Genomic DNA, 24,145 nt, shown 5'->3' with positions numbered 1-24,145 from the left:
TAGACATCAACTAATATCAAAAGTTCAAAATAGCAACCTTATCTTCAGCTCCTCAAAAATTCAGGCACGAGAAGAAAACATCACCACCACCCCCCCCCCCGGAAGTATAAAAGGTGAATTATGAAACAGTAAACCAAGCTTGATGCACTGCCACAAGAAAAGAAAGTTCAAAGGGTTTCTGATGACCATCTGAACTGTGAGCTGAAGCCGATACTCAATTCGAATAACAGGAATCCAGTAATCCCTTATCATTAAAAGGGTTGCTCACTGTGTGAAGGACCACAGAATCCCATCCTCTGTATAGGCTATGGATGGAAGCCCAAGGAGCACACGGAGTAGTCGATTTCCTGAGTGTGACAGATCAGGGCTGCAAGCACAACCAGGGCGGTATTACAAGTACCTCTTCTGATTTATCACATACAGGAAGATCATGTTGCTAACGAGTAGTCCGGAGTAGAGTTGTGATATTTAGCTATTTATCTGGCATGTCCCTTTAAGGCCACAGCTCTAGTAACTCTGTGGGGAAAATATTCTAAAATATAGCTGCTTGTAAATTGCTTGAGTCGATCAGAGGGCTTATAAATTTCAGGCTCCAGGTCGACTGGCTTTTATACATTGTTTTGGATTTTATATATTGTCTTAGATCTGTGATAAAATACAACACTCTGGAATGTGAGGGATCTGCACTATATGCAATATCTACAGACAACCACACACACAAAAAAGTGAAATGCCCTTTCAAGATTTGTTTTGGCATTATTGCATTGTTTTCCCAGTGCTGTTGTTACAAATCTGCAAATATCAAAAGACACAAGAAAAATGTTATATTCCTGATTATCTGATGCCAAGCCTGAAACTGCAATGGACCATGTGACAAGATCTTTACTCTTTATTTTGTTCTTAAAAAATCCAGACGATTGTGAAATTCATCACTCTGTACATAGTTGAATGATGCCCCTTGGAACCTTCCTGTAGATGAGGAAGGGAACCAAGTTTCTTATAATACAGAAAATGATGACAAATGAGGTAACTAGGCTTTAGTAAAGCACCAACATCTCCAACATGTGAAATAGTTTGCAAGTGTGTAGGTGGAAATTTTAACCATCATATAAGATACACCCTTCTCACCTTTCTGGAGGCTCCTGGTGCTGTTGCCCTGTTCCACTTGCCGCTGAGTCACCAGATGTCCCGGTATTCTGCTGGCCTGGCTGTCCACTCTGGGAGGCTGAACCCTGCACAGTCACAGCGCTAGAAGAGTTGTTCAAATGTGCAAATGGAGTAAAGGAGGAAGACTGTTTTACTGCAGATGATGCACTGGCCAAGTTTACAGGCGCCGAGGCAACACTCGATGAAGTAGTACTGGCAACCGTGGTGGTTATGGCAGTGTTTGCTAAAGTACTGGCTGGTACAGGAGCAGAGGTGGAGGATGCGGCAGATGAACCCCCAGCAGGAACCTGTACTGGAGTCTGAGAAATAATGGACCGGCTGGGAGAGGAAACAGGGTTAGGCTGCGACAACAAAGAACTGTCCAACGTTTGACCAGCAAGATATGGGCCTGAAAAGAGAGGAAACAATTTTTTTTTTTGAAGTTGAGCTTAGTTGTAAGCTACTTACAAAATTGATCAAAATATATTAACATTAACTTCAAATCTCTCAGGCACTTATCAAAGGATTAAAAACAGAAAGTGCTGGAAATACAGTGGGTCAGCCAGCATCTGAAAAGGGGAGGAAAAAAAACAGGTTAACTTTTCAGGTCGAGACCTTTTGATAGTTTTGATAAAGGCTCACGACCTGAAACATTTTTTTTTTGCAAATGCCAATAAACCTGCTGTGCATTGCCAGCATTTTATGTTTCTATTTCCAGCGCACATCTTATGTCTGTACAACCCAAGACTGAATAGAGTAAGCAGGACATGCGAGTAATTAAGAGTGAACCCAAGCATTCTAAAGCCTTCCTTTTGTACAAGATGGCATAGTGGTGTGCAGCCACAGGCAACTGTGATTATTAGAGGTTTCAAGAAATTTATCCTGTTTGCAGGGAGGGAAGAATAAAGCAGTATTTGTACAAACCAACTGAAAGAGCAACGGTCCACAATCGAAGAACTAAAGACTCAGACTTTGCACCTCTGTTACAGTCTCATTCCACAATGAAAAGAAATAGGAAAGTCAAAGCGACAGGCAGAGCTTCAAAACTGCTGTAGGATTTCTATAAATATATTAATGACCAGCCGTACTAGCGAAAATCCTATGATTTTCAATATTTTGATTTTTGTTCAAAGGTAGAAATCAACCAATAGAAACTTCAGCCAATACAGTGATTAAGATATTAGTTCACTTTTGAATTATCCTGAAGTGATAATACAATGTTACATTTATTTCCATCACAAGTACTTACCCAGATCATGTCTGCACACTTGAGCGTAAAGTTTCAGTTTGGAAAATGCTTCACTGCTAGCATTCACACAGTGCTGAGAGAACCAGTCATTTACCGGCTGCTCCGCAATTTTCAAGGCTGCTTTGGTCCCCACTTTCATGATGCCATCAGGAAGCAATTTTGAGATGGGCCTGTGCTGCCCAAGTCTACAGGACTACATTTCAAACAATAATTAATAAAATTCTCATCAATAATTTTGCATTCTGAGGTTTGTGCATCAAACCATCATTTTAGCAGTTGACAATGTGAAAGAGAATTTAGTTTTGAACATAGTCAGATATATTCGCATAAATCACTCAAGCACGATGACTTACCTCATAGACTGCACTGAGATCGCGAAAGAAACTCCTCGCTCCATTTAAAAGCGCCTCGTTTTCTGGACACACCACCACATAGCCAATATCCCTCTGTGATCCATAAGGCTCCAGGAGAAGCTTCTCCCAGTACGGCAATGCAAATGGGGATAACACCAGAAAATCGCATTCATAACCCAACATAAATGTTGGGATAGGTAGTGGCTCCGGAGACTCGTCTGTACCTGGGTGAGAAAAGATCCCCTTGGTCAAGGCCTGCTTGCTCAAAATATACAATACATTAGCCCTTCCGCTTTGCTCTGAATTGTCTCCTCTCTATAAATTGAGAACTGATAATTTGCCTTTATAACCACAGAGTTTGAGGCTATTGCATCAGCTTGGCCTAGTTGATGGCGCCTCTTTAGTTTGAGTCCCACACCAGGAGCTGAGTGTATAACCTAGGCACAGAATTACAACATGGATACAGGCATTTTGGCCCAACCAGTATGTATCTATTCTCATCCTACACACGAGCAGTAGTGCTAATGCCACGTGCCCACTACATCAAGACAACTCTAATACAGTGCTGAAGAATGCTCTTGCTGACATGCCATCCTTTGATTAAGAACATAAGAAATAGGAGCAGTAGGCCGTACGGTCCCTCGAGCCTGCTCCCCATTCATCAGATCATGGCTGATCTTCAACCTCAACTCCACTTTCCTGCCCAATCCCCAAATCCCTCAATTCTCCTAGAGTCCAAAAGTCTATCTATCTCAGCCTTGAATATAATGAGACATTATTCAAACATATGGAAGCTTGGATAAGTGCCATGGGATCTTTAACGCCATTTCAAACAGTACCACCAAAAAGATCACTTGGTCACTTGTCTCATTGTTGTTTTTGACCTGTTGCTGGTGCAGAACAGTTGCCACATTTGCCAACATAAGTCACGCTACTCTAAAAGTAATTCATTGTGAAACACTTAGGAGATGTTTTGACAACGTGATAATCCAATTAAAAAAATAAAGGAAATGCACTTTAACATTATAGTTCTATTCATATTTCTGCAGGATGAGCATAAAAGGAATTCAATGCCAGCTTGGCTCAGTGGCAACATTCTTACCTGAGTCAGGAGGTGATTGGCTCAAATCCCCACTCCAGAGACTTGAGCACAATATCTAGGCTGGCACTTCAATACTGAGGGAATGCTGCATTGTTGGAGATGCCATCTTAAAATCCCATGGCATTATTCAAAGGAGGAGCAGGTGAGTTCTCCTGATATTCTGGTCAACATTTATCCCTCAACCAATCCCCCAAAAAAACTAATGAACTTGTCATTATTTTATTGCTGTTTGTGGGACCTCTGTGTGCACAGATTAGCTGTCGCATTTGCCTACTAAGCAGTGAATCCACCTCAAAAAGCAAATCATTGGCTGTAAAGCGCTTGGGAGCATCCTGAGGACATAAGATGGTACGATACAAATGCAAAATCTTTCTCTAAACAGATTCAACTACACATAGGACAGAAATCATTAGTAATTGTTATTCCATGATAGTTGGAACATGGATTAAATGACAAAATCACTGATTAATCATAAAAGTAAGGAGTGCTCAAGCTCAGTATTGTCCCAATAACCTAAGATGACCGTTGCATTTCGGGGAAACATACAGCCATAACATCCTAGTACTTTCAGTAAGAAAAATAGTTGTGACCAAACAAGCAACTACCAATTTATATTCAAAGCAAATTTCATCAGCACTAGCCAGGATAGCACAACCACCATTGGAATTTCCTCCAGTTAAACATTGGGAAGACCAAAGCCACTGTCTCCAACCTCCACATTAACTCCATACCCTCGCCAATTTTTCCATCCCCTTTCCCGGCCACTGTCTTAGGTTGAACCAGACTGTTCACAATCTCGGCGTCTTACTGGACCCCGAGCTGAGCTTCTGACCTCCATAACATCACCTATCTCCACCACTACCTCAGCTCATCTGCCCCTGAAACCCTCATCCATGCCTTTGTCACTTCCAGACTCATGCATATTCTTCCCCCCACCTCCCTCCTCCCCAGCAGTGATGCCTTCAGTCATCTAGGCTCAACACTCTGGTGTTACCGCCTAAACCCCTCTGCTTTTGCACCTCAGTCTCTTAATTTAAGAGCCTCCTTAAAACCCACCTTTGATCAAGATTTTGGTCACCCCTTCTATATCTCCTTCTTTGACTGCATCTATTTTTCGTCCAATTACCCTTCTGTGAAGAGATTTGGGATTTTTTTCTATGTTACAGACATTATACAAATGCAAGTTGTTGTTGAAGGAAGCTGGTTTGCTCCCCCCTTGCCCACTTCTAAAGGAAAAAATACTGGAAGCTATTTCTTTGCGGTTAGATGACTTAAACCTGGAGTTACAGTAAAGATCGTGGGAGCAATATTAAACTGCTCGTTATTGAGAAGATATTTTTATTTTGAAGACACGTGTCTCAGGCTAAACAGCAGAGCGTTTGTTCAATAGTAAAACAGCATTTATGGCACTAGAAACATTAATGAAATAGGAGTTGAAAGATATAAAACACAACGCGTAGTTTAACATTGAGCTCCACCCCTGTTTTGACAAGCATCAACTGGCTGACATAGACCAACCCTTCATTTATTGACTCAACTGCAACATAAACCTGAACAGAGATGGTATATGTTAAGAATTCTGATTAAATAGGGGTCTGCAAAACTGGGGATGCCCAATAAAGAGGAATCATATTAATGTTTGCCTGGGAGTATTGTATCTTAAATACAATTTCAAAGCACTTATTTCAGCCACAGATAGGGATAGGGAGGGGATTCGGGGGCTCACAGTGATATCTTTATTTTTCTTCTTGCTCTTCATTTGCTTTGTTGATGTGCAATTATTTATTTTTGGTAAGCCTGATGTCAAGGATTATGCCTGGTTATGATCTATGCTGTGAACAGGTGCTTATGCACTTCAATGAAATATTAGTCTGTGATTAATCATCCAGTTACTATGGACATTCAACAACAAACAGCTGGTCAAAAGATCATGCTGTCATTTTTATTGCGATGTCAGATGTAGCTCTATTCTTGCATTTCAAAAGACAATGGCTTAGAGCCAGTCAGACACACACACACAGACACACACACACAGACACACACACACAGACACACACACACAGACACACACACACAGACACACACACACAGACACACACACAGACACACACACAGACACACACACAGACACACACACAGACACACACACAGACACACACACAGACACACACACACACACACAGACACACACACAGACACACACACAGACACACACACAGACACACACACAGACACACACACAGACACACACACAGACACACACACAGACACACACACAGACACACACACAGACACACACACAGACACACAGACACACACACAGACACACACAGACACAACAATTTAAAATCTGATTTAAACCTCTCAATAAGTATTACAAGTTATCATTGGTCAATGGATACCATTATTGGTTCAAGACTCAACATGCATTATGCCAAAAACTGAAAATTCCTCCCCCGGAATGCACATGAAAAGCTGATCAGGCCATCAGCAAACTCGACTGTACAAACACAGTACTCTTTTGGCGCGTATCAAACTTTTTTTCACTTCCACAGTGTAACACCGCACAAAAATAGGAAACGATGATTAAAAACAATGCAAATTACCAACACTTTTCCCACAATTATAACACTTCGTCTCAGTTAGGGGGAAAAATGATGGCCAAGCCACCTTAGAATATCCTGGTAATCATGATTTCAGTTGGATTCAGACAGCCATGGAAGAAACAGATGGCTAATATTGTTTAGAACACTAATACTATATCAGAACAATATTCTTTCCTATAATCTGCATTAATGCATTGGATATATTCTAACGCTATTTTACATCCAAAGGTAGTGAATTAAAGGTACAAGGCATTTTACCATAAGACCCCCGACCAGCCAATTTGTGGAATTGTTGCCAAGTGAGAGGCCCTTGCACATGCTGGATGCTCTCCCATGACCTGACTGCCCGTTTCTTCTGAATGGCATCCTGCAAAACAGGCTGAAGTGAGAGAAGCAGGCGCAGGAGATCTTGCGAACACAGCATGCTGACGTCCACAGCTGGAGAAAGAAGAATAAATATAAAAGTTTACCTTCAGACGATAAAACAAGAGATCATATATACGAGTTGGCTTACACTCAAAATTTCAGAATGAAGATTTCTTCAAGTTCCATTTTGAGCTAGAAACTACTGTTGTCAGTATTAACAGACAAATACTAAACATATTCTAACGACATGCTAGTCTGCTATTTTAGCGGAAGCATTAACCTGTTTATTTTAATATGGGTCAACGTCCCAATTAAATGAACAGATGAATGCCATGTAGGCATGTTAAGCATTCATCAGCTAATATGCCCAAACGGTCATTTCTAGGCTCTCATCAGGTTCAAAATGTGTGTGCAATTATAAAGAACAAAATCCAGGTATGAAATAAACAGTAAAGTATTTTATGTAATATGAGTTCACAGCTGTTTATTCGGCTAGGGGCTGGTTAGGATATTAATGTGAGCTGACATCTGGGAACAAATAGGCTGCAAAAACACCATACCATGCAGACATTCAGATTGATCCTGCAGCTGGCATCAGAGTGTGACATAGGGCCTCACACCATTCTGAAACATTAAATCACCATTCAGTGGCATAAATCCATTTCTTCTAACGAACTGGAGAGGGGGACATAACAGGGAAGTACTATAATTTTAGAAAAACAAAATTTTGAAGCTTCCTAGCCAAAATTTATCTCTCGACCATCACCACCAAAACAGGTTACCTGGTCATTTAACTCACTGCTGTTTGTGGAACTATTCTGGGTGCAGAATTAGCTGCCGTGTTTGCTCAAAAAACAGTATCTGTACTTCAAACATAATTCATTGGCTGTGAAGTGATTTAGGACGTCCTGAGGATGTGAAAGATGTTATAAACATCCACGTTCTTTTTCTCCTTCGTTAAAATGACTGCAAACCAAATCGCAGGACACTTCTGGACAACAGAAAAGTAACAAGTTCAAGAATTGGTAGCAGGAAGCAGTGGGAGGGGCCATGAAGACTTGATAATGAAACAAAACATTCGAATCATGGTACCAACCTGTAACCAACTAAAAGTGCTTTTGAAAGTTGTTCCCACTTCCAAAATAGATAAAGGAAAAAAATGCAAAAATAGGATTTAAATTATCTTTTTTTTAAAAAAAATACCAACATGTATGAAAATATAACAGGTTAGATAAAAAAAAAATGACAAACTGGGGGGGGGGGGGGGGGGGGGAGATAACCAGTACGTCAAAGTGTTTATTAATTCTAAAATATAATACAAATATATACATATAAAAAAGTTACTCCTGATGTTTGAGTAGCTTCACTATTGAGTTTGTTTTAGCATCAAAGCGAGCAAGCTAAAAGGGAGACCATCACTTCCCTCAACCCATGAGCAATCCAAGAATTAACATTGTTTTTGAGTGCTAGAGTAGAAGCATGCAAATTCTCACTTGCTTAACTACCCATCTACTGGAATGAGTCCCACTACATAATTTATTATTTCTAGTAGGAAGACTCAAAATAGGTCCATGAGCTGTTGCCCAATTTCAGTAAATGTAAAATCGTGTGACTATTTTTAGAACTGGCTTTATGGGGTGGGAGGGGTAAGGGGAGGAGAGGAGAGTAAAAGTAAAAGAAAATTAAAATTATTTTACAGAGCAATGGTTCTTGACACAAGTCAAGTGTTGAAGACATCAGGGAAACTAGGCTCACAGAAATCGTGAGTTTGATCATGCGATGGAGCTTCATTCAGGCACGGGTACAAAGCAGGAACGACTTAAAACACTAAATCAGCTTTTCACTGATATTAATTCAGCTTCCTTCAAAGCTTTTCCATAACATTCCCAAATTGGTTGCCTGATATCATTAATTCTCACTCTAAACAAAATGGTCAAGAAAAAGAAAACAGAAATCTGATTCATTTTAAATATTTTGATTTTCAACTGGAGCACTGATGTAGATAAGTTAAAATTAAAATGTACTAGCAAACATTTAAACTTGCTATTTATTGATGGCTTTAAGTTTTTAAAAAAACATACGAACTTAAGAAAAGAACTGGGAAAGAGGAGCAATTAGTGCAAAATTATCCACCTTAACAAGAAAATAAGTCCTACATAATTGCTCGTTAAAAACAAAATTACTGCTGGCCCATCAAATTTGAAGTAACTCACCATTTCTTCTTGACCAGAGGTGCAAACAAGAGCTTTTCACAAGTGCTTCGTCAACCTTCCCTCCCGACATATTGTCCATGAACTGATAGCCCTGCTCCAAAGCAGCATAACATTCCCTGTAGTAGTCTCTATCCTCCACACGTACTGGCGGTCCCACTGTTCGCAATTTTGCCACTATTGAAGGATCCACTGATCTCAACGGGGAGAAGGGGTTAGTGCACTGGTCCTGAAGTAGCAATATTAACTCATCAGGCACTTTCTCGGGCTCCTTGGGGCCTCCTTCTCCCTGTTCAAGAGAAACATTCCTGAGGTCCTCTAAACGCTTTTCAGCCTCACTGCTGCAATCTGTGTTTCGCCCTATAATATCCACTTCATCTTCCAAAAAGAGCCCGGAGTTGTTTCCAAACCTTCTGTTCATGACAGCACTGAATCCACATGTGCATGGGTTCTGTGATTCTTTGGTAGGGTCTGGGACATCAGCTCCTTTGATGTTCATGTTACAGACACAGATACAACAGCTGTCAAAGCTGCAGTCTTTAAAAAGATTCATGATGGAATCAGATAGGATTAGGTTCACATAAAGACTGTGTGCCTCAGGGATGGATTGCACCGTTGCAGGTTCTACCGAATTCAGCGGGCGACAAGTCGAAGGCGTGGAGGCAGGCGAATATAAATCGGAATTCTCATATTTCACAGAGCCCTGAACGCTAGCTGGACCCCCGCATCCACGAGGAGTGCGTGGGGTCCGTGGTGTCCTTGGAGTTGGTGCAGAGATCCGTGGAGTGGCGGGTGATGGAAGGACACCGGCACCACTATTACTGGGAGGAGCACTGTTCGTCACTCCGAACGGGGTATGCGTTTGCGGCGTGCAAGTCTGAATGTAATCCTGATCCATACCACTGCCAACACTGGGAATGTTTCTAGACAACAAAGCAGATTATCCGTTAACTTAATGGTACTTTTTGCTTTGAATTTTTGAAATGTGTACTCAAATTTAATTTTAAGTTTAAAATAGCTACAATGCTGTAGGTTTCTCATTCCGTATACAAAACAAAACTGTTGCACTGGCATACAGTAATATATTCCTAAAATATTCTAAGTACACTTTTAGTCTTCAGTAAAATGTTGTGGCAGATGGATCAGTTATAAATTACCATATTTCTTCTCCTAAAATATCAGTTTTACAGCAATCCATATACTGAAATGAGTGGTACATTTTTTATATGCCCATAGCTAAATCTACAATGGTTGCTGCCACCTATTTCTGTCACACTTAATCATAAACCTCTGGAAGGGCAGCATGGTAGCTGAGAGTTACAGAACATTCAGTGTTACAAGATGCGGTAAACACAAGTTCAACAACTCCTGCTTTGCAAAAGTTACAGCTCTAAACATCCAGTAGGGTAAACAGGTTTACTCCCTGTTCACAGAATCAAGAGTAACCAACAGTCGTGCATGAAGGTTCATTTCCAATGGCACCCTGTTGCTGATCTGAGCTATGCCAGGTGGAGAGGGCACAGGCTGCCAGCATGCTTGTTCAGCAAGAAAGTTAGGAGGTGGGAGAATTGGGGAAAAAAAGAAAAAGAAAAAAAGAGATGTACTTCATTGTCACTTGGAACTCCTGGAGGCCAGTTAAAGGGGGCAATGGGGTGTACTATGGAAGCAAGCCATGTGTGCCCCCGCCCCCACCCTAATGTGAGCAGCAGGTGCATGAAGAGCAGTCAGATCAGGAGAAACAGGACATGTTACACTGGAAAGTTCCAAAGTTTAAAAAATTATTCTGTATTTTTATTCCCATTAACGAGCAACTCAAAATTTCACATCCATGCAAAATGCTTATATTGATCATAAGTTGAGAATAGAGATTCATCAGCCATAAAAATTACATTAAGAGATTTGGCAAAGTGCAAAATCCCACAAACTTCTATGCTTACTGCATGTAATTCGCTTAGTACTCCAATTATGCATAAATAGGCCAGAGGTGGCATATCCTTAGAAGTTTACAACACAGGAGGCCGCCATTTGGCTCATTGTGTCTGGGCCAGTATTTGCTAGAGCAATTGAAAAATATTTCCACTGCCCTACACTCTCACCATAGCCCTGTATCTTCCTCTGCTTCAAATATTTATCCAATTTTCCCTTAAAAGCTGCAATGCCTCATGTACTCCCTGTGGCAAAACATTTCGTGCTCCCATCCTTTTTCCTCCCTCTCAGTGACATTTTAAACCAGAGGAAACAGTCTTCCCTATGAAAACCCTTCATAATTTTAAAAACCAATTAAATCGCCTCTGCTCTATTGGAAACAAACAGTTTGTTCGATTCCTTTTCGGTTTGAATTCAGTTTATAGACAATTGTCTGCACTTGCTTGACCAATAGTGCAACTGAGACTTACATGTCCCGGATGTATGGCATGGGAGGTACAGGAGGAAGCAGGTCCAGCTTGCCGACAGTCCACGAAGGACGGTACACACACTCCTCCGGCAGTTTGACAGGAGGCAGACACTGGCTTGGTAAGATTTTCAGTGGCGCAAACATAGTACAGCCCACATAACCTTGGCACTTCTCGAGGCTATAAACATAAGAAAAATCCTAAGGAAGAAAAACAAACAAGAGAACTTTAGATCAAGTTTTGTATTTACACGTGCGTAACAACGCCGGATCCATGGCTAGCCTTCATAGAAAATAAGCCCATTTTTGTCTCATTATGCTCCTGTGAAGCACCTCGGGATAATTTTCTACAATAAAGGTGCTATATAAATGCAAGTTGTTGTTTTGGTAGTAGATCAATTGCTATAGTCATGTTACTAAAGTATTTTTGAGCATAAGAGTGCATGTCATAGTCGATATAGCCAATTTAATCCATTAAATTCATAACAAAAAAAATCATTAAAACTCTTATTTGTAAACCTTTAAGAAATTCTGCAAGTTATACATTCTTAATTTTGTCACCTTGATCTCTGAAGGTTTAGGGCTACCCATCCCCTCTTCCACTTCAATCTTGAAATGATTCAGATTTGTTGCAGTAAAATGGTGGCCATCCAGAGTCATTCCTGGGGTATTATCCAGGCCTCCAAACTCTTTGCAGTTAATATTCATTGGAGAGTAACCTGGACCATGCTGCTCCAAGGACGGAGGTGTTGGAAACATCTGCTGTAAGTCTGCAGAGCCTGCGAGAACAAATTAATCTGAGTACGAGCTTAGCAAAAAACTACAAAGGAATGAAATGGAGCAGTTTCAGGGCCACAAGATTAAACTACTATTCTCAGGGCAGAAGTTAACTGAAGCCAAAAACCTAGCAACGCCGTGGTCACCTGCTGTGACTTTTGAGTCAACAGTTTACCTAACTATACAGCCCACAATTGTCAACATTTATATACTTATGCTTAGCTCTCAAGTCCATTCCACTATTCTTTAATCAGCTGATGGGAGGACACATGGAGGCTTGAAGTCCAAGACAGAACAAACTGCTCTATTAGTCTACATAGTGAGGACTATGACTTATATGACCATTAAGATACCCTTGACATCCTAACAAGCGTAAAACATTCAGATTCTTAATCAAAAGTTATATAAAAAAAACAACTTTGCTCAATCAGCTGAAAGCACAAATGGACAACCATCAACTCCCACACATGCATTAAAAAGTGTTCAGTTGTTTAAAACAAGTGTCGGTGGTGAATAAAATACTTATTGCATGGCTAAGCCTAATGATTAACTCTAGCCTCAAACCTAGAGGTCAAAAGGAAGATACAAACATAAAGCATATTTTTCCTTTTTAAAAGGAAACAAGTTATGTAATCTGGGAGATAAATATCATGGATATTGGATTATTCCTGGAATGATTTTTTTCTAAATAATTTTGCTTACTTATACAAGGGAATGTGTCAAAAGGCCCCGCCTTTGAATCCCTATTGCCCATTTTCTCATCCGGTCCAACATGCGTATTTCGAGAACCAGCCTGCTGAACAAAAATAATTAGATGAACATACAACAAACAGTCAATTCTTTTCAGAAGAATAGTACATCCTAAAAATACTCCCATTGATAATACATATTAGCATTCTGCCTTTCCATAGTTACTAATGATGCATAAACTGGTAGAGAAACCAACTGCAAGACTGATTTGCACATATATTAATTTTAAACCGTGCAATCGTACTACGTAATCTCCATTATTGTTTTGTAAAACAAAAGTTTCTTCTACATTTAACAAAAGCAATATCATGTTGACTTAAGAGGCAAAAAAGTTAAGATTTCCAGTGGCACAAGTCCAGAAAGTTTTAGAAGCATATTCTCCAAAATAACACAATTAAGTTATTCTCTCCTCTCCTCAAAAAAATTAAGCACTCCAACGTGTAATATGTTAGACATATATGGAAGATCCCAGCCTTAACAACATTCCCGCATCATACATCACTGAAGGCTGGTGCTCAGCACAAGTCAAGTACTGTATTACCCTACAGGTAGGGCAGCTCCCAAGCTGCTGTTATGCATTCACTAGCAGCTATAGGCAGAAACCAGAGATCAGGTCGCCTCATCTCCCTACTGTAATAACCCAAGAAAAGGCATGGGGAAACAAATAAACATTTCAAACTGGGCAAAAAAAAGCTCACCCCAAGTTCATCCTCGTCATCAAACAGATTGTCAAGGTCTTTGTATGAGACAACCAGATCAACCTCATTCATGAGACTGGTGGATGCAGTACGATTGTGAGATGGTGATTTTTGTCCATCTGCAATATTAAGAGAGAAAACCTATTGAAATTGTTCATAACCACTTGTGCGAGAAGTTATAGACTAATACTTTCGATTAGAGTTAAACTTTTTAATACTATGGCAAGAGACAAACAGTAATTAGTGTAAACTGGCCGCCATGTCTGCCTACAAAGCAACAGTAGTTACACGTCTAAACGACTTCATCGGCTATAAAACACCATGGGACGTCCTGAGGATGTAAAAGGCACTGCATAAATGCAAGTTATTTCTTTCAATTGAAACCAGAGTCTGGTAGCTTTAGTGGTTAAAGCAGTAGGAAACTATCTGGAAAAGCTCATCTTACTCACTTGCTGACAGATTATAAAGACTATAAATAAAGGCAAACAGTAGCTTACTAACAAAAAATGTTGTTACCAACGTATGATCATCCAAACACAAGTTTTTACATAAAAATAGGTTAGCTGTGTAGTTCTATGTGTTGACATGATCTCCACTTCAATGATTAGCTCTGGTAGAGCATTTTATAGCCTCATCGCCCTCTGGGAAAATATAAGGTTTTCCTGCTCTCCATCCTAAATCTCTTGCATTTAATTTTATATCTATGCCCCTTTGCTCTACATCCCTCAACTACTGTAAAGAGTCTATTTCTATCTACTCTGTCGCGTCCCTTCATAATTTTTAATACCTTTATCAAATCACCTGATGATCTCCTCTAACAAAAACAGACTCAATTATTTTTTATTCATTCTCTGGATGTGGGCGTCACTGGCAAGGCCGGCATTTATTGCCAATCCCTAGGTGCACTGAGAAGGTGGTGGTTAATCTTCTTGAACTGCTGCAGTCCATGTGGTGAAGGTGCTCCCGCATTGCTATTAGGTAGAGAGTGTTCCAGGATTTTGACCCAGTGACAATTAATTCTTTAAGCCTTTATTTGTATTTTTCTTATGCCCTCTCTATTACTTCAACATCTTTCCGAGAGTGGGGAGCCCACAACTGCAAACAGTACTCCAATTATGGTCTTACTAAGGTCTCATATAGATTCACCATTATTTCTCGACTTTTATATTCTATATCTCTTGCCATAAAATGCAACATTCCACAAGCGCTTTTTAAAAAAATGAACTTATCCACGTGGGGTGACGCTTTTGATGTCTTGTGAACATGAACCCCCAAATCCCTCTGCTCTTCCGCATCACCCAGCCTTTCCCCATTCAAAGTACACTTTTTTTTTTAAAAGCAAACTGTTCAACCTCACACCTGCTCATATTGAATTCCACCCTGTTACTTTTTTGCCCATTTGACCAATTCAGGATTTACCTCCCCAATTTCCACCTTTTTTGTAAACACTAATGCAAAGCACTTGTCAAGAATCCCCACCAATTTTCATTTATTTTCTACGAACTCACTATTCTCTCTTTGAGAGTCTCATCACATTTAACAATTGTCTTTACTGTTCTTAATATAATCAGTGAAAAGTATTCTACAAATATTTGAGATTCTCTGCTCACACTCCGTCCTTGCTGTGCTTATCCCTCTACACCTGTTTATTTTATAAATTACAAACTATTTTTGCATTAACCAGCCTTTTCTCACAGTACAACGCAGTCTATATCATAACTAGGGAGACTATAATCAATTTAGCTGTAGACCTGACATCCAGAGCAATTCATGTGAAGGAAAATGTCACCTGCAAAAAATCTCATCACAAAATGTGGCATTAAAAAGATGGCAGACTACTGCCAAAAAGTATTCAATCCAAAATACTCATCAGGTAGAGGAAGTCATTAATGTCAAATAAAGAACAAAAGCTCCAAGGTAATGACGGCAAAAGGGAGAACAAGGTTTTAAGGACAGTCAAACAACATGTACAAACCATCAAATAGCAACCATAGTAAGACTACACTGATGAAGTAGTCACTTTATTCACCATGTGGTGAGTTACTGAGCCAAAAAAACCAGCCAGGCCAATGATCTGTGCTGAGATAGTCAATCTCAGCCTGGGGCATACAAAACCTCAGTGGCCTTGAGGGGAGGAAAGATTTTTCTTTAAAAAAGGAGAAATTTTAACAACCCTAAGTTGACAATGTTTTACAATGTTATTCTGTTAATGGCACCTCCTGAGGTTTGCACTTCAAAAGGCAACCACCAATGCTGCTTGTCTCAAAGGTATCAAGCATATCCACAAATCACTGCAAAGTTTTGATATTACACACAGAGACTCTACAAGGAGGTTGAGCATGCAGCAAAAATATTTCAAGGCACAGCATTTACTTTGCTAATTGTGAAGTAGATCACATTCCAACTCAAATAATCTTTTTGACATGCAAACCTTACAGAATGTGATCGAAGTTGGTTTAATGCACTTTTACACTGGCCTTTCTTTAATTTGGAATGGGGAGACTGGCATCTGTGCACTCATTTCACATGTTTACACTGCTAATCCAGCTCCCTTCTCTAACAGCAGAATCATGGGGGGCAATTTTAACCTAACCCGCCCAATGAGAAACTGACAGGATTGGGTGCAATGCTGGTTTTACACCCCGCCCGATTTTATTCTCTATCAAGAGAGAGAAATATTGGGTGGGGTGTAAAACCAGTGTTAGACCCGATCCCATGGGATTTCCATCTGACAAATTAGGTTAATATTATCCCCACAGACTCTGTTTCACGTGGGTCTATGATCCTGCCATCAGGATGAGATAGCTGGTTTTAAGTGTAAACTTAGGGAAGCAGCTAACAGATGCCACTCCCCGTGATATGAACTAAACAAGCATTAGCAATCAAGTGGTCGTCATAAGCAGGTTTACTCTCCATACACTGGCATTATATTACTGATTCTACTGAGTATAGTTAGTTTCTTATCAACATGTCATTTTTTTTTTTTAATTTCGCCATAGCTCAATAAAAGGTCCAAAAAGCAGTCTGAATCATCCCTAAAGCAATCACACTTCAACAGTGTGCAAGAAAAAAAACTATTCTGAAACAGAAAAGTCCCTGAAGTTGGAATTAGACAATGTCTAATTAACAATTACTCAAATTTTAAATAACATTAGATCTTATCCAGATTGGAATCAAAGTACAGTACCAATTTTCAGCTCAAAATAAGGGGAAGGTCGGCAGCAGAAATGGGGGGGGGGGGGGTGCGGGGGAATCATTTTCTAAAACTGGCAACATCTAAACAATCCCCTCCTCTGCAACATCACACATGTAACTACTACTTTTTGATTCATAGTTCTGAAAATTAAAATTTGAAACGGATGATATTGTTCATGCACAAACACCACTCAATAGAGCTAACCTTGTTCATCACTATGCTTCTCTACAATGCAGTGGTAGCAAGATTAAACAAGGCTAATTATGCACAGCATTCAAGCAGAAAAAACAAAAATTAATTCTAACGAAGGGTTTCTACCCAAAATGTTAATCTTCTTTCAGATGCTGATGGACCTGCTGCTGTGTATTTCTAGTATTTTCTGTTAAATGTTAAATCATGTTAAATATGCGGACAGCACGGTGTGAGGACAACACAGTGTGCTGAGAGTTCGGTACGTGTGGGAGTTTGGTAAAGTGGGGGAAGGAGGTGCTGCTTTGCCTTGCTTTTCCTGCAGAGCGGTAGTGGACCTGAGAGCGGTGAGCGGCGGGAGAGAGCGAGACCAGAGCGGGGATAAAAACAGCGCGGAGAGAGCGAGAGTCCAGTCGGTGAGCGGCGGGAGAGAGCGAGACCAGAGCGGGGATATAAACAGCGCGGAGAGAGCGAGACCAGAGCTTACTCTGAGAGCGAGACTCTGAGACCAGCGGCAGAGTTCGGGGTGACGTCACCAGTCAGAAAGTGACGCGGCACAGGGGAGGCAGCTGATTGGTGAGTAGGTTCAGGTGAGTATTTCTACCATTTTACTGTAAGTAAAGTAATAAGAAAGGGAAGATCTGCAGGTTTTATAGCAGATAGTGTTTTTTTTTAGTGAACCTAGGTCCCTAGTATAGTTAACATTTTCTAATTTCAACGTAATTTAAAAGGGGTAACTAAGCTAAGGCAAGTCATGGCAGCAGACCTCGCACCCGTGATATGCTCCTCCTGCAAGATGTGGGATGTCATGGACACTACCAGTGTCCCTGCCGACCATGTGTGCGGGAAGTGTGTCCACCTGCAGCTACTGACCGATCGTATCTCGGAGCTGGAGCTGCGGGTGGACTCACTGTGGAGCATCCGCGATGCAGAGAAACTCGTGGATAGCACGTTTAGCGAGTTGGTCACACCGCAGGTAAAGGGTATACAGGCAGGAAGTGAATGGGTGACCACCAGGAAGAGTAAGAGATGCAGGCAGGTAGTGCAGGGGTCCCCTGTGGCCATCCCCCTCTCAAACAGATATGCCACTTTGGATGCTGTTGGGGGGGATGACTTATCAGGGGAAGGCAGCAGCAGCCAACTTCCTGGCACCACGGGTAGCTCTGCTGCACAGGCTGGGAGGAAAAAGAGTGGCAGAGCTATAGTGATAGGGGACTCAATTGTAAGGGGAATAGACAGGCGTTTCTGCGGCCGCAACCGAGACTCCAGGATGGTGTGTTGCCTCCCTGGTGCAAGGATCAAGGATGTCTCGGAGCGGCTACAGAACATTTTGGAGGGGGAGGGCGAACAGCCAGCTGTCGTGATGCACATAGGCACCAACGATATAGGTAAAAAAGGGGATGAGGTCCTAAAAGCAGAATATAGGGAGTTAGGAGGTAAATTAAAAAATAGGACCTCAAAGGTAGTAATCTCAGGATTGCTGCCAGTGCCACGTGCTAGTCAGAGTAGAAATAGGAGGATATTTCAAATGAATACGTGGCTAGAGGAATGGTGCAAGGGGGAGGGATTCAAATTCCTGGGACACTGGAAACGGTTCTGGGGGAGGTGGGACCAGTACAAACCGGATGGTCTGCACCTGGGCAGGGCCGGGACCGCTGTCCTAGGAGGAGTGTTTGCTAGTGCTGTTGGGGAGGGTTTAAACTAAAGTGGCAGGGGGTTGGGAACCTGAGCAGGGAGAGAGAGGAAAGCGTAACAGGAAGGGACAGAAGGTATGGAGTAATAGGTAAAGTGTTAAAAAAGGAAAAAGCAGGAACTAAGCGTCACAAAACAGATTTGAAAGTTCTTTATCTGAATGCACGTAGCATTCGTAATAAAATGGACGAGTTAACGGCACAAATAACTACGTATGGGTATGATCTTGTGGCCATTACAGAAACATGGCTGCAGGGTGACAACGACTGGGAATTAAATATGCCAGGGTATTTAACAATCAGGAAGGACAGGCAGGAAGGAAGGGGAGGTGGGGTGGCTATGTTAATAAAGGAAGGAATCACTGTAATACAGAGAAATGATATTGGGACAAAGCATCAAGATAATGAAACAGTTTGGGTGGAGATAAGGAATAATAAGGGAAAAAAAACATTAGTGGGCGTAGTATATAGGCCTCCTAATAGTTGCAACTCTGCTGGAAGAAGTATTAATCAGGAGATAGTCGGGGCATGTAATAAGGGAACAGCCATAATTATGGGGGATTTTAATTATCATATTAACTGGACAAATCAAATTGGGCAGAGCAGCCTTGAGGACGAGTTCATTGAGTGCATCAGGGATGGATTTCTTGAGCAGTATGTAACTGATCCTACAAGGGGGCAGGCAACCTTGGACCTGGTCCTGTGTAATGAGTCAGGATTAATTAATAATGTCCTAGTTAAGGATCCCCTTGGAACGAGCGACCACAACATGGTTGAATTCCATATCCAATTAGAGGGTGAGAAGGTTGATTCTCAAACAAGCGTACTGAGCTTGAATAAAGGAGACTATGATGGTATGAGAGCGGAATTGATTAAAGTGGACTGGGAAAATAGATTAAAGGGTAAGACGGTACATGAGCAGTGGTGTTCATTTAGGGAGTTATTTTACAACTTTCAAAATAAATATATTCCACTGAGGAAAAAAGGGTGTAAAAGAAATGACAGCCATCCGTGGCTAAGTAAAGAAATCAAGGATAGTATCCGACTAAAAACAAGGACATATAAGGTAGCCAAACTTAGTGGGAGGATAGAAGATTGGGAATTCTTCAAAAGACAGCAAAAAGTAACTAAAGGATTGATTAAGAAAGGGAAGTTAGATTATGAAAAGAAATTAGCAAAAAATATAAAAACAGATAGCAAGAGTTTCTATAGTTATATAAAAAGGAAAAGGGTGGCTAAGGCAAACATAGGTCCCTTAGAGGATGAGACCGGGAAATTAATGGTGGGAAACATGGAGATGGCAAAAATGCTGAACAAATATTTTGTTTCAGTCTTTACAGTAGAGGACACTAAGAATATCCCAACACTGGACAAACAGGGGACTCTCGGGGGGGAGGAGCTAAATACGATTAAAATCACTCAGGAGATGGTACTCAGTAAAATAATGGGACTCAAGGCGGATAAATCCCCTGGACCTGATGGCTTCCATCCTAGGGTCTTGAGGGAAGTGGCAGTAGGGATTGTGGATGCTTTGGTGATAGTTTTCCAAAATTCCCTGGACTCAGGAGAGGTCCCGGCAGATTGGAAAACTGCTAATGTAACACCGTTATTTAAAAAGGGTAGTAGGCAGAAGGCTGGAAATTATAGGCCAGTTAGCTTAACATCTGTGGTGGGTAAAATTTTGGAGTCTATTATTAAGGAGACAGTAACGGAACATTTAGATAAGCATAATTTAATAGGACAAAGTCAGCATGGCTTTATGAAGGGGAAGTCATGTCTGACAAATTTGCTTGAGTTCTTCGAGGATATAACGTATAGGGTGGATAAAGGGGAACCAGTGGACATAGTGTATTTAGACTTCCAGAAGGCATTCGACAAGGTGCCACATAAAAGATTATTACTTAAGATAAAAAATCACGGGATTGGGGGTAATATTCTGGCATGGGTGGAGGATTGGTTATCGAACAGGAAGCAGAGAGTTGGGATAAATGGTTCATTTTCGGACTGGCAACCAGTAACCAGTGGTGTTCCACAGGGGTCGGTGCTGGGTCCCCAACTCTTTACAATCTATATTAACGATTTGGAGGAGGGGACCGAGTGCAACATATCAAAATTTGCAGATGATACAAAGATGGGAGGGAAAGTAGAGAGTAAGGAGGACATAAAAAACCTGCAAGGGGATATAGACAGGCTGGGTGAGTGGGCGGAGATTTGGCAGATGCAATATAATATTGGAAAATGTGAGGTTATGCACTTTGGCAGGAAAAATCAGAGAGCAAGTTATTTTCTTAATGGCGAGAGACTGGAAAGTACTGCAGTACAAAGGGATCTGGGGGTCCTAGTGCAAGAAAATCAAAAAGTTGGTATGCAGGTGCAGCAGGTGATCAAGAAAGCCAACGGAATGTTGGCTTTTATTGCTAGGGGGATAGAATATAAAAACAAGGAGGTATTGCTGCAGTTATATAAGCTATTGGTGAGACCGCACCTGGAATACTGCATACAGTTTTGGTCTCCATACTTAAGAAAAGACATACTTGCTCTCGAGGCAGTACAAAGAAGGTTCACTCGGTTAATCCCGGGGATGAGGGGGCGGACATATGAGGAGAGGTTGAGTAGATTGGGACTCTACTCATTGGAGTTCAGAAGAATGAGAGGCGATCTTATTGAAACATATAAGATTGTGAAGGGTCTTGATCGGGTGGATGCAGTAAGGATGTTCCCAAAGATGGGTGAAACTAGAACTAGGGGGCATAATCTTAGAATAAGGGGCTGCTCTTTCAAAACTGAGATGAGGAGAAACTTCTTCACTCAGAGGGTGGTAGGTCTGTGGAATTTGCTGCCCCAGGAAGCTGTGGAAGCTACATCATTAGATAAATTTAAAACAGAAATAGACAGTTTCCTAGAAGTAAAGGGAATTAGGGGTTATGGGGAGCGGGCAGGAAATTGGACATGAAGCTGAGTTCGGATCGGTCAATGCCCTGTGGGTGGCGGAGAGGGCCCAGGGGCTATGTGGCCGGGTCCTGCTCCGACTTCTTGTGTTCTTTAGATTTGTGGTTGGGATCAGATCAGCCATGATCTTATTGAATGGCGGAGCAGGCTCGAGGGGCCGATTGGCCTACTCCTGCTCCAATTTCTTATGTTCTTATGTTCTTATTTCCAAGTGTTGCACTTTTGTTGGTTGTGGAGATATTGGGCCAGAGTTTGCTCTCAAAATAATGGCGGTCGCCGATATTTACGTGCAAATGGTACCACTTCACGCCAGGAGCAGATGCGCGTCTACATGCAAATATCCAAAAGTTGCTGTCCGACTCCATTAGCTTCACGAAAACAGCATCTTGCTTTAAAGGCGTGAAGTTGCTGTATTTGCGTGGTAGATAAGAACTAAACTCGCCACAGAAAGTTTAAGTCTAGTCATTTCAAGTGTAAGCACCCTTCTAACAACGTCATGTGTTAATTACTGCCAATCAACCTCTCTGGCACTGAAAATTAACTATTAAAAGTGTACAGTCCCATTCCTTCAGGTATTAATTGTTGTTGGAGATTTTAAAAATGTCAAATTTAAAATTTATAATTTTTTTTACTTTTCCTTTTTGTCTCTCTTTTTCTCTTAATCCAAACTCTCTTTCCTTTCCTGTACCTGATTTGACATTGAATTCTCCCACTCTTATTTACACTTCCTTCTCAGTCCTTGCACTGTTTATTTCTCAATCCTTCAATCTGATTGGTTAAGGAGGTACCCTGTTGCTTGCCCTGTTCCCAGATGCCGTCTCCCTCACTACCCTGTTATCAGCTCCCACTTTCTGCAACTCGCCACGCAAAAAATTTAAAAACCTAAACGTGCAAGGGCAAATCGAACTAACGCCAAATGGAGATACCTGGTTTTGTTCCAGATTTGAATATCGACATGGCATCTTCTCCTTCTGCTGGTAGCGTTGAGTGGGATTCACCAGTACCATCACTGTCTCCCTGTAATACAGAAACTGAAATTTATACACATGTCCATATCCAACTAATGCTATTATACTGCGAGGGCTTTCACGTTCAGATTTAATTTGGACGGGCGGAGTGCAGAAGATGGATGTAACCTGACAATATTAGGATTAGCCCAATATGTAAGCATTTCCTTTAACTGAAATCTAAATACATGCCTTCAAGTCACAATCCTGCTAACATACTGTTGGGAGGGGTTTGGACACACCAAGCATAGGCGGTGAGGCTTTTCACAACAAAAAGTTAAAATGACAGCAAATCACCTGCACGCGTCTTGCACACCTTGCAGTTAGCTTTAGAGCACCACAGGCAGAGGCCTGAAGGAAGGACAGCACTCAACAAGGAATGGTGTGCAATATGGTGAGGTTAAGAGATTGATAAAGTGCAAAAAAAAATCAGTAATTGTATATGTCTCCACATTTTGAAAACAGTGACAATGAGGGAATAACCAGGTTTTTTTTCTGCACATCATGCCACAGCCTGAAAACAAAGCCAAACAGGCACCCCTGTCAACGCGAGTTTAAAAGCAGTGTGGTTTTTTGAATCTAACAAATATAATTTTCGATAACTAAATCTAAATTTCATAACAAAATCAACTAAAGTTACAAATTTACAAACTTAAACTACACCACATTGTTTACAAGCTAATCTTGCAATTTTATAATTTTCTTAAATATGTGTTCTACAAGCTTCCATGCTTTTGCCAACCCCATCAACCTGCTGCTTAGAAGTGCAAGAGTCTATGGGGTCAGGAGAAGCTAAATCACTCTACCTCTGTAACAAACTTTATAAAGAACTGTGGTCAATAAATTGTGCTTCCACTTCTGCCTGGAACTTCATATGCACTGGATTTGTCAACCATTTCCAACTTGATACAAAGCACATTTTGAATCGTATCCCACAACAAGTAACCATAACACACCAAGTCCTGCTCACCTAACACCCATCCTTGTTGAACTGCATTGGCTCCCGGTCCCATAGGTAAAATTTTCATCCTTGTGTTTAAAATCTATTCATGGCCTTGCCACTCCACATCTCTGTAAACTCCTCCAGCCCTACCAACCCCCACCAGAACTCTCTGCTGCTTTGATTCTGGTCTTCGGTGGACATGCCTTCAGCCGTCTAAGTCTCAACCTCAGGAATTACTGGTCTAAAGCCATCTGCTTCTCCACCTCCCTCTCCTCAAGGCCCTCCTTAAAATCCACCTATTCAACCAAGCTTTTAGTTATCCCTCCTAATATCACCTTCTCTGGCTCGGCGTCCATTTTTTCCCAATTACACCTCTGTGAAATACCTTGGGACTTTTACGTTAAAGGCGCTATATGAATGCAAGTTATGCTACATCAGGCTTGAAAGATTTCACCTGCCCTCGTTATTACAATGAAGTCTACATACATGCTTCTTTATAGACAATATATGAATTAAACACC

At 41.1% G+C, this 24,145-nt stretch overlaps 1 protein-coding gene across 5 annotated transcripts in view; it reads right to left on the bottom strand.

Moving 5' to 3' along the window:
• Window positions 1-24,145, bottom strand: part of med13a (mediator complex subunit 13a) — a 153,158-nt gene that overhangs the window by 23,694 nt on the left and 105,319 nt on the right. For all 5 annotated transcript variants that reach the window (XM_068008495.1, XM_068008496.1, XM_068008494.1 and 2 more), the window contains 10 exons: window positions 22,601-22,691; window positions 13,650-13,768; window positions 12,904-12,994; window positions 11,986-12,203; window positions 11,429-11,625; window positions 9,036-9,955; window positions 6,715-6,894; window positions 2,749-2,972; window positions 2,396-2,588; window positions 1,129-1,555 (listed from right to left, as the gene is read on the bottom strand). In XM_068008495.1, the coding sequence (XP_067864596.1) occupies window positions 1,129-1,555; window positions 2,396-2,588; window positions 2,749-2,972; window positions 6,715-6,894; window positions 9,036-9,955; window positions 11,429-11,625; window positions 11,986-12,203; window positions 12,904-12,994; window positions 13,650-13,768; window positions 22,601-22,691 (2,660 nt within the window). The remainder of the gene's footprint in view (window positions 1-1,128; window positions 1,556-2,395; window positions 2,589-2,748; window positions 2,973-6,714; window positions 6,895-9,035; window positions 9,956-11,428; window positions 11,626-11,985; window positions 12,204-12,903; window positions 12,995-13,649; window positions 13,769-22,600; window positions 22,692-24,145) is intronic.

Source organism: Heptranchias perlo, chromosome 28 (genome assembly GCF_035084215.1).
Source record: "Heptranchias perlo isolate sHepPer1 chromosome 28, sHepPer1.hap1, whole genome shotgun sequence".
Taxonomy (NCBI): domain Eukaryota; kingdom Metazoa; phylum Chordata; class Chondrichthyes; order Hexanchiformes; family Hexanchidae; genus Heptranchias; species Heptranchias perlo.
The sequence above is the reverse complement of the archived record's forward strand: the minus strand, read 5'-3'. Positions and strand labels throughout refer to the sequence as shown.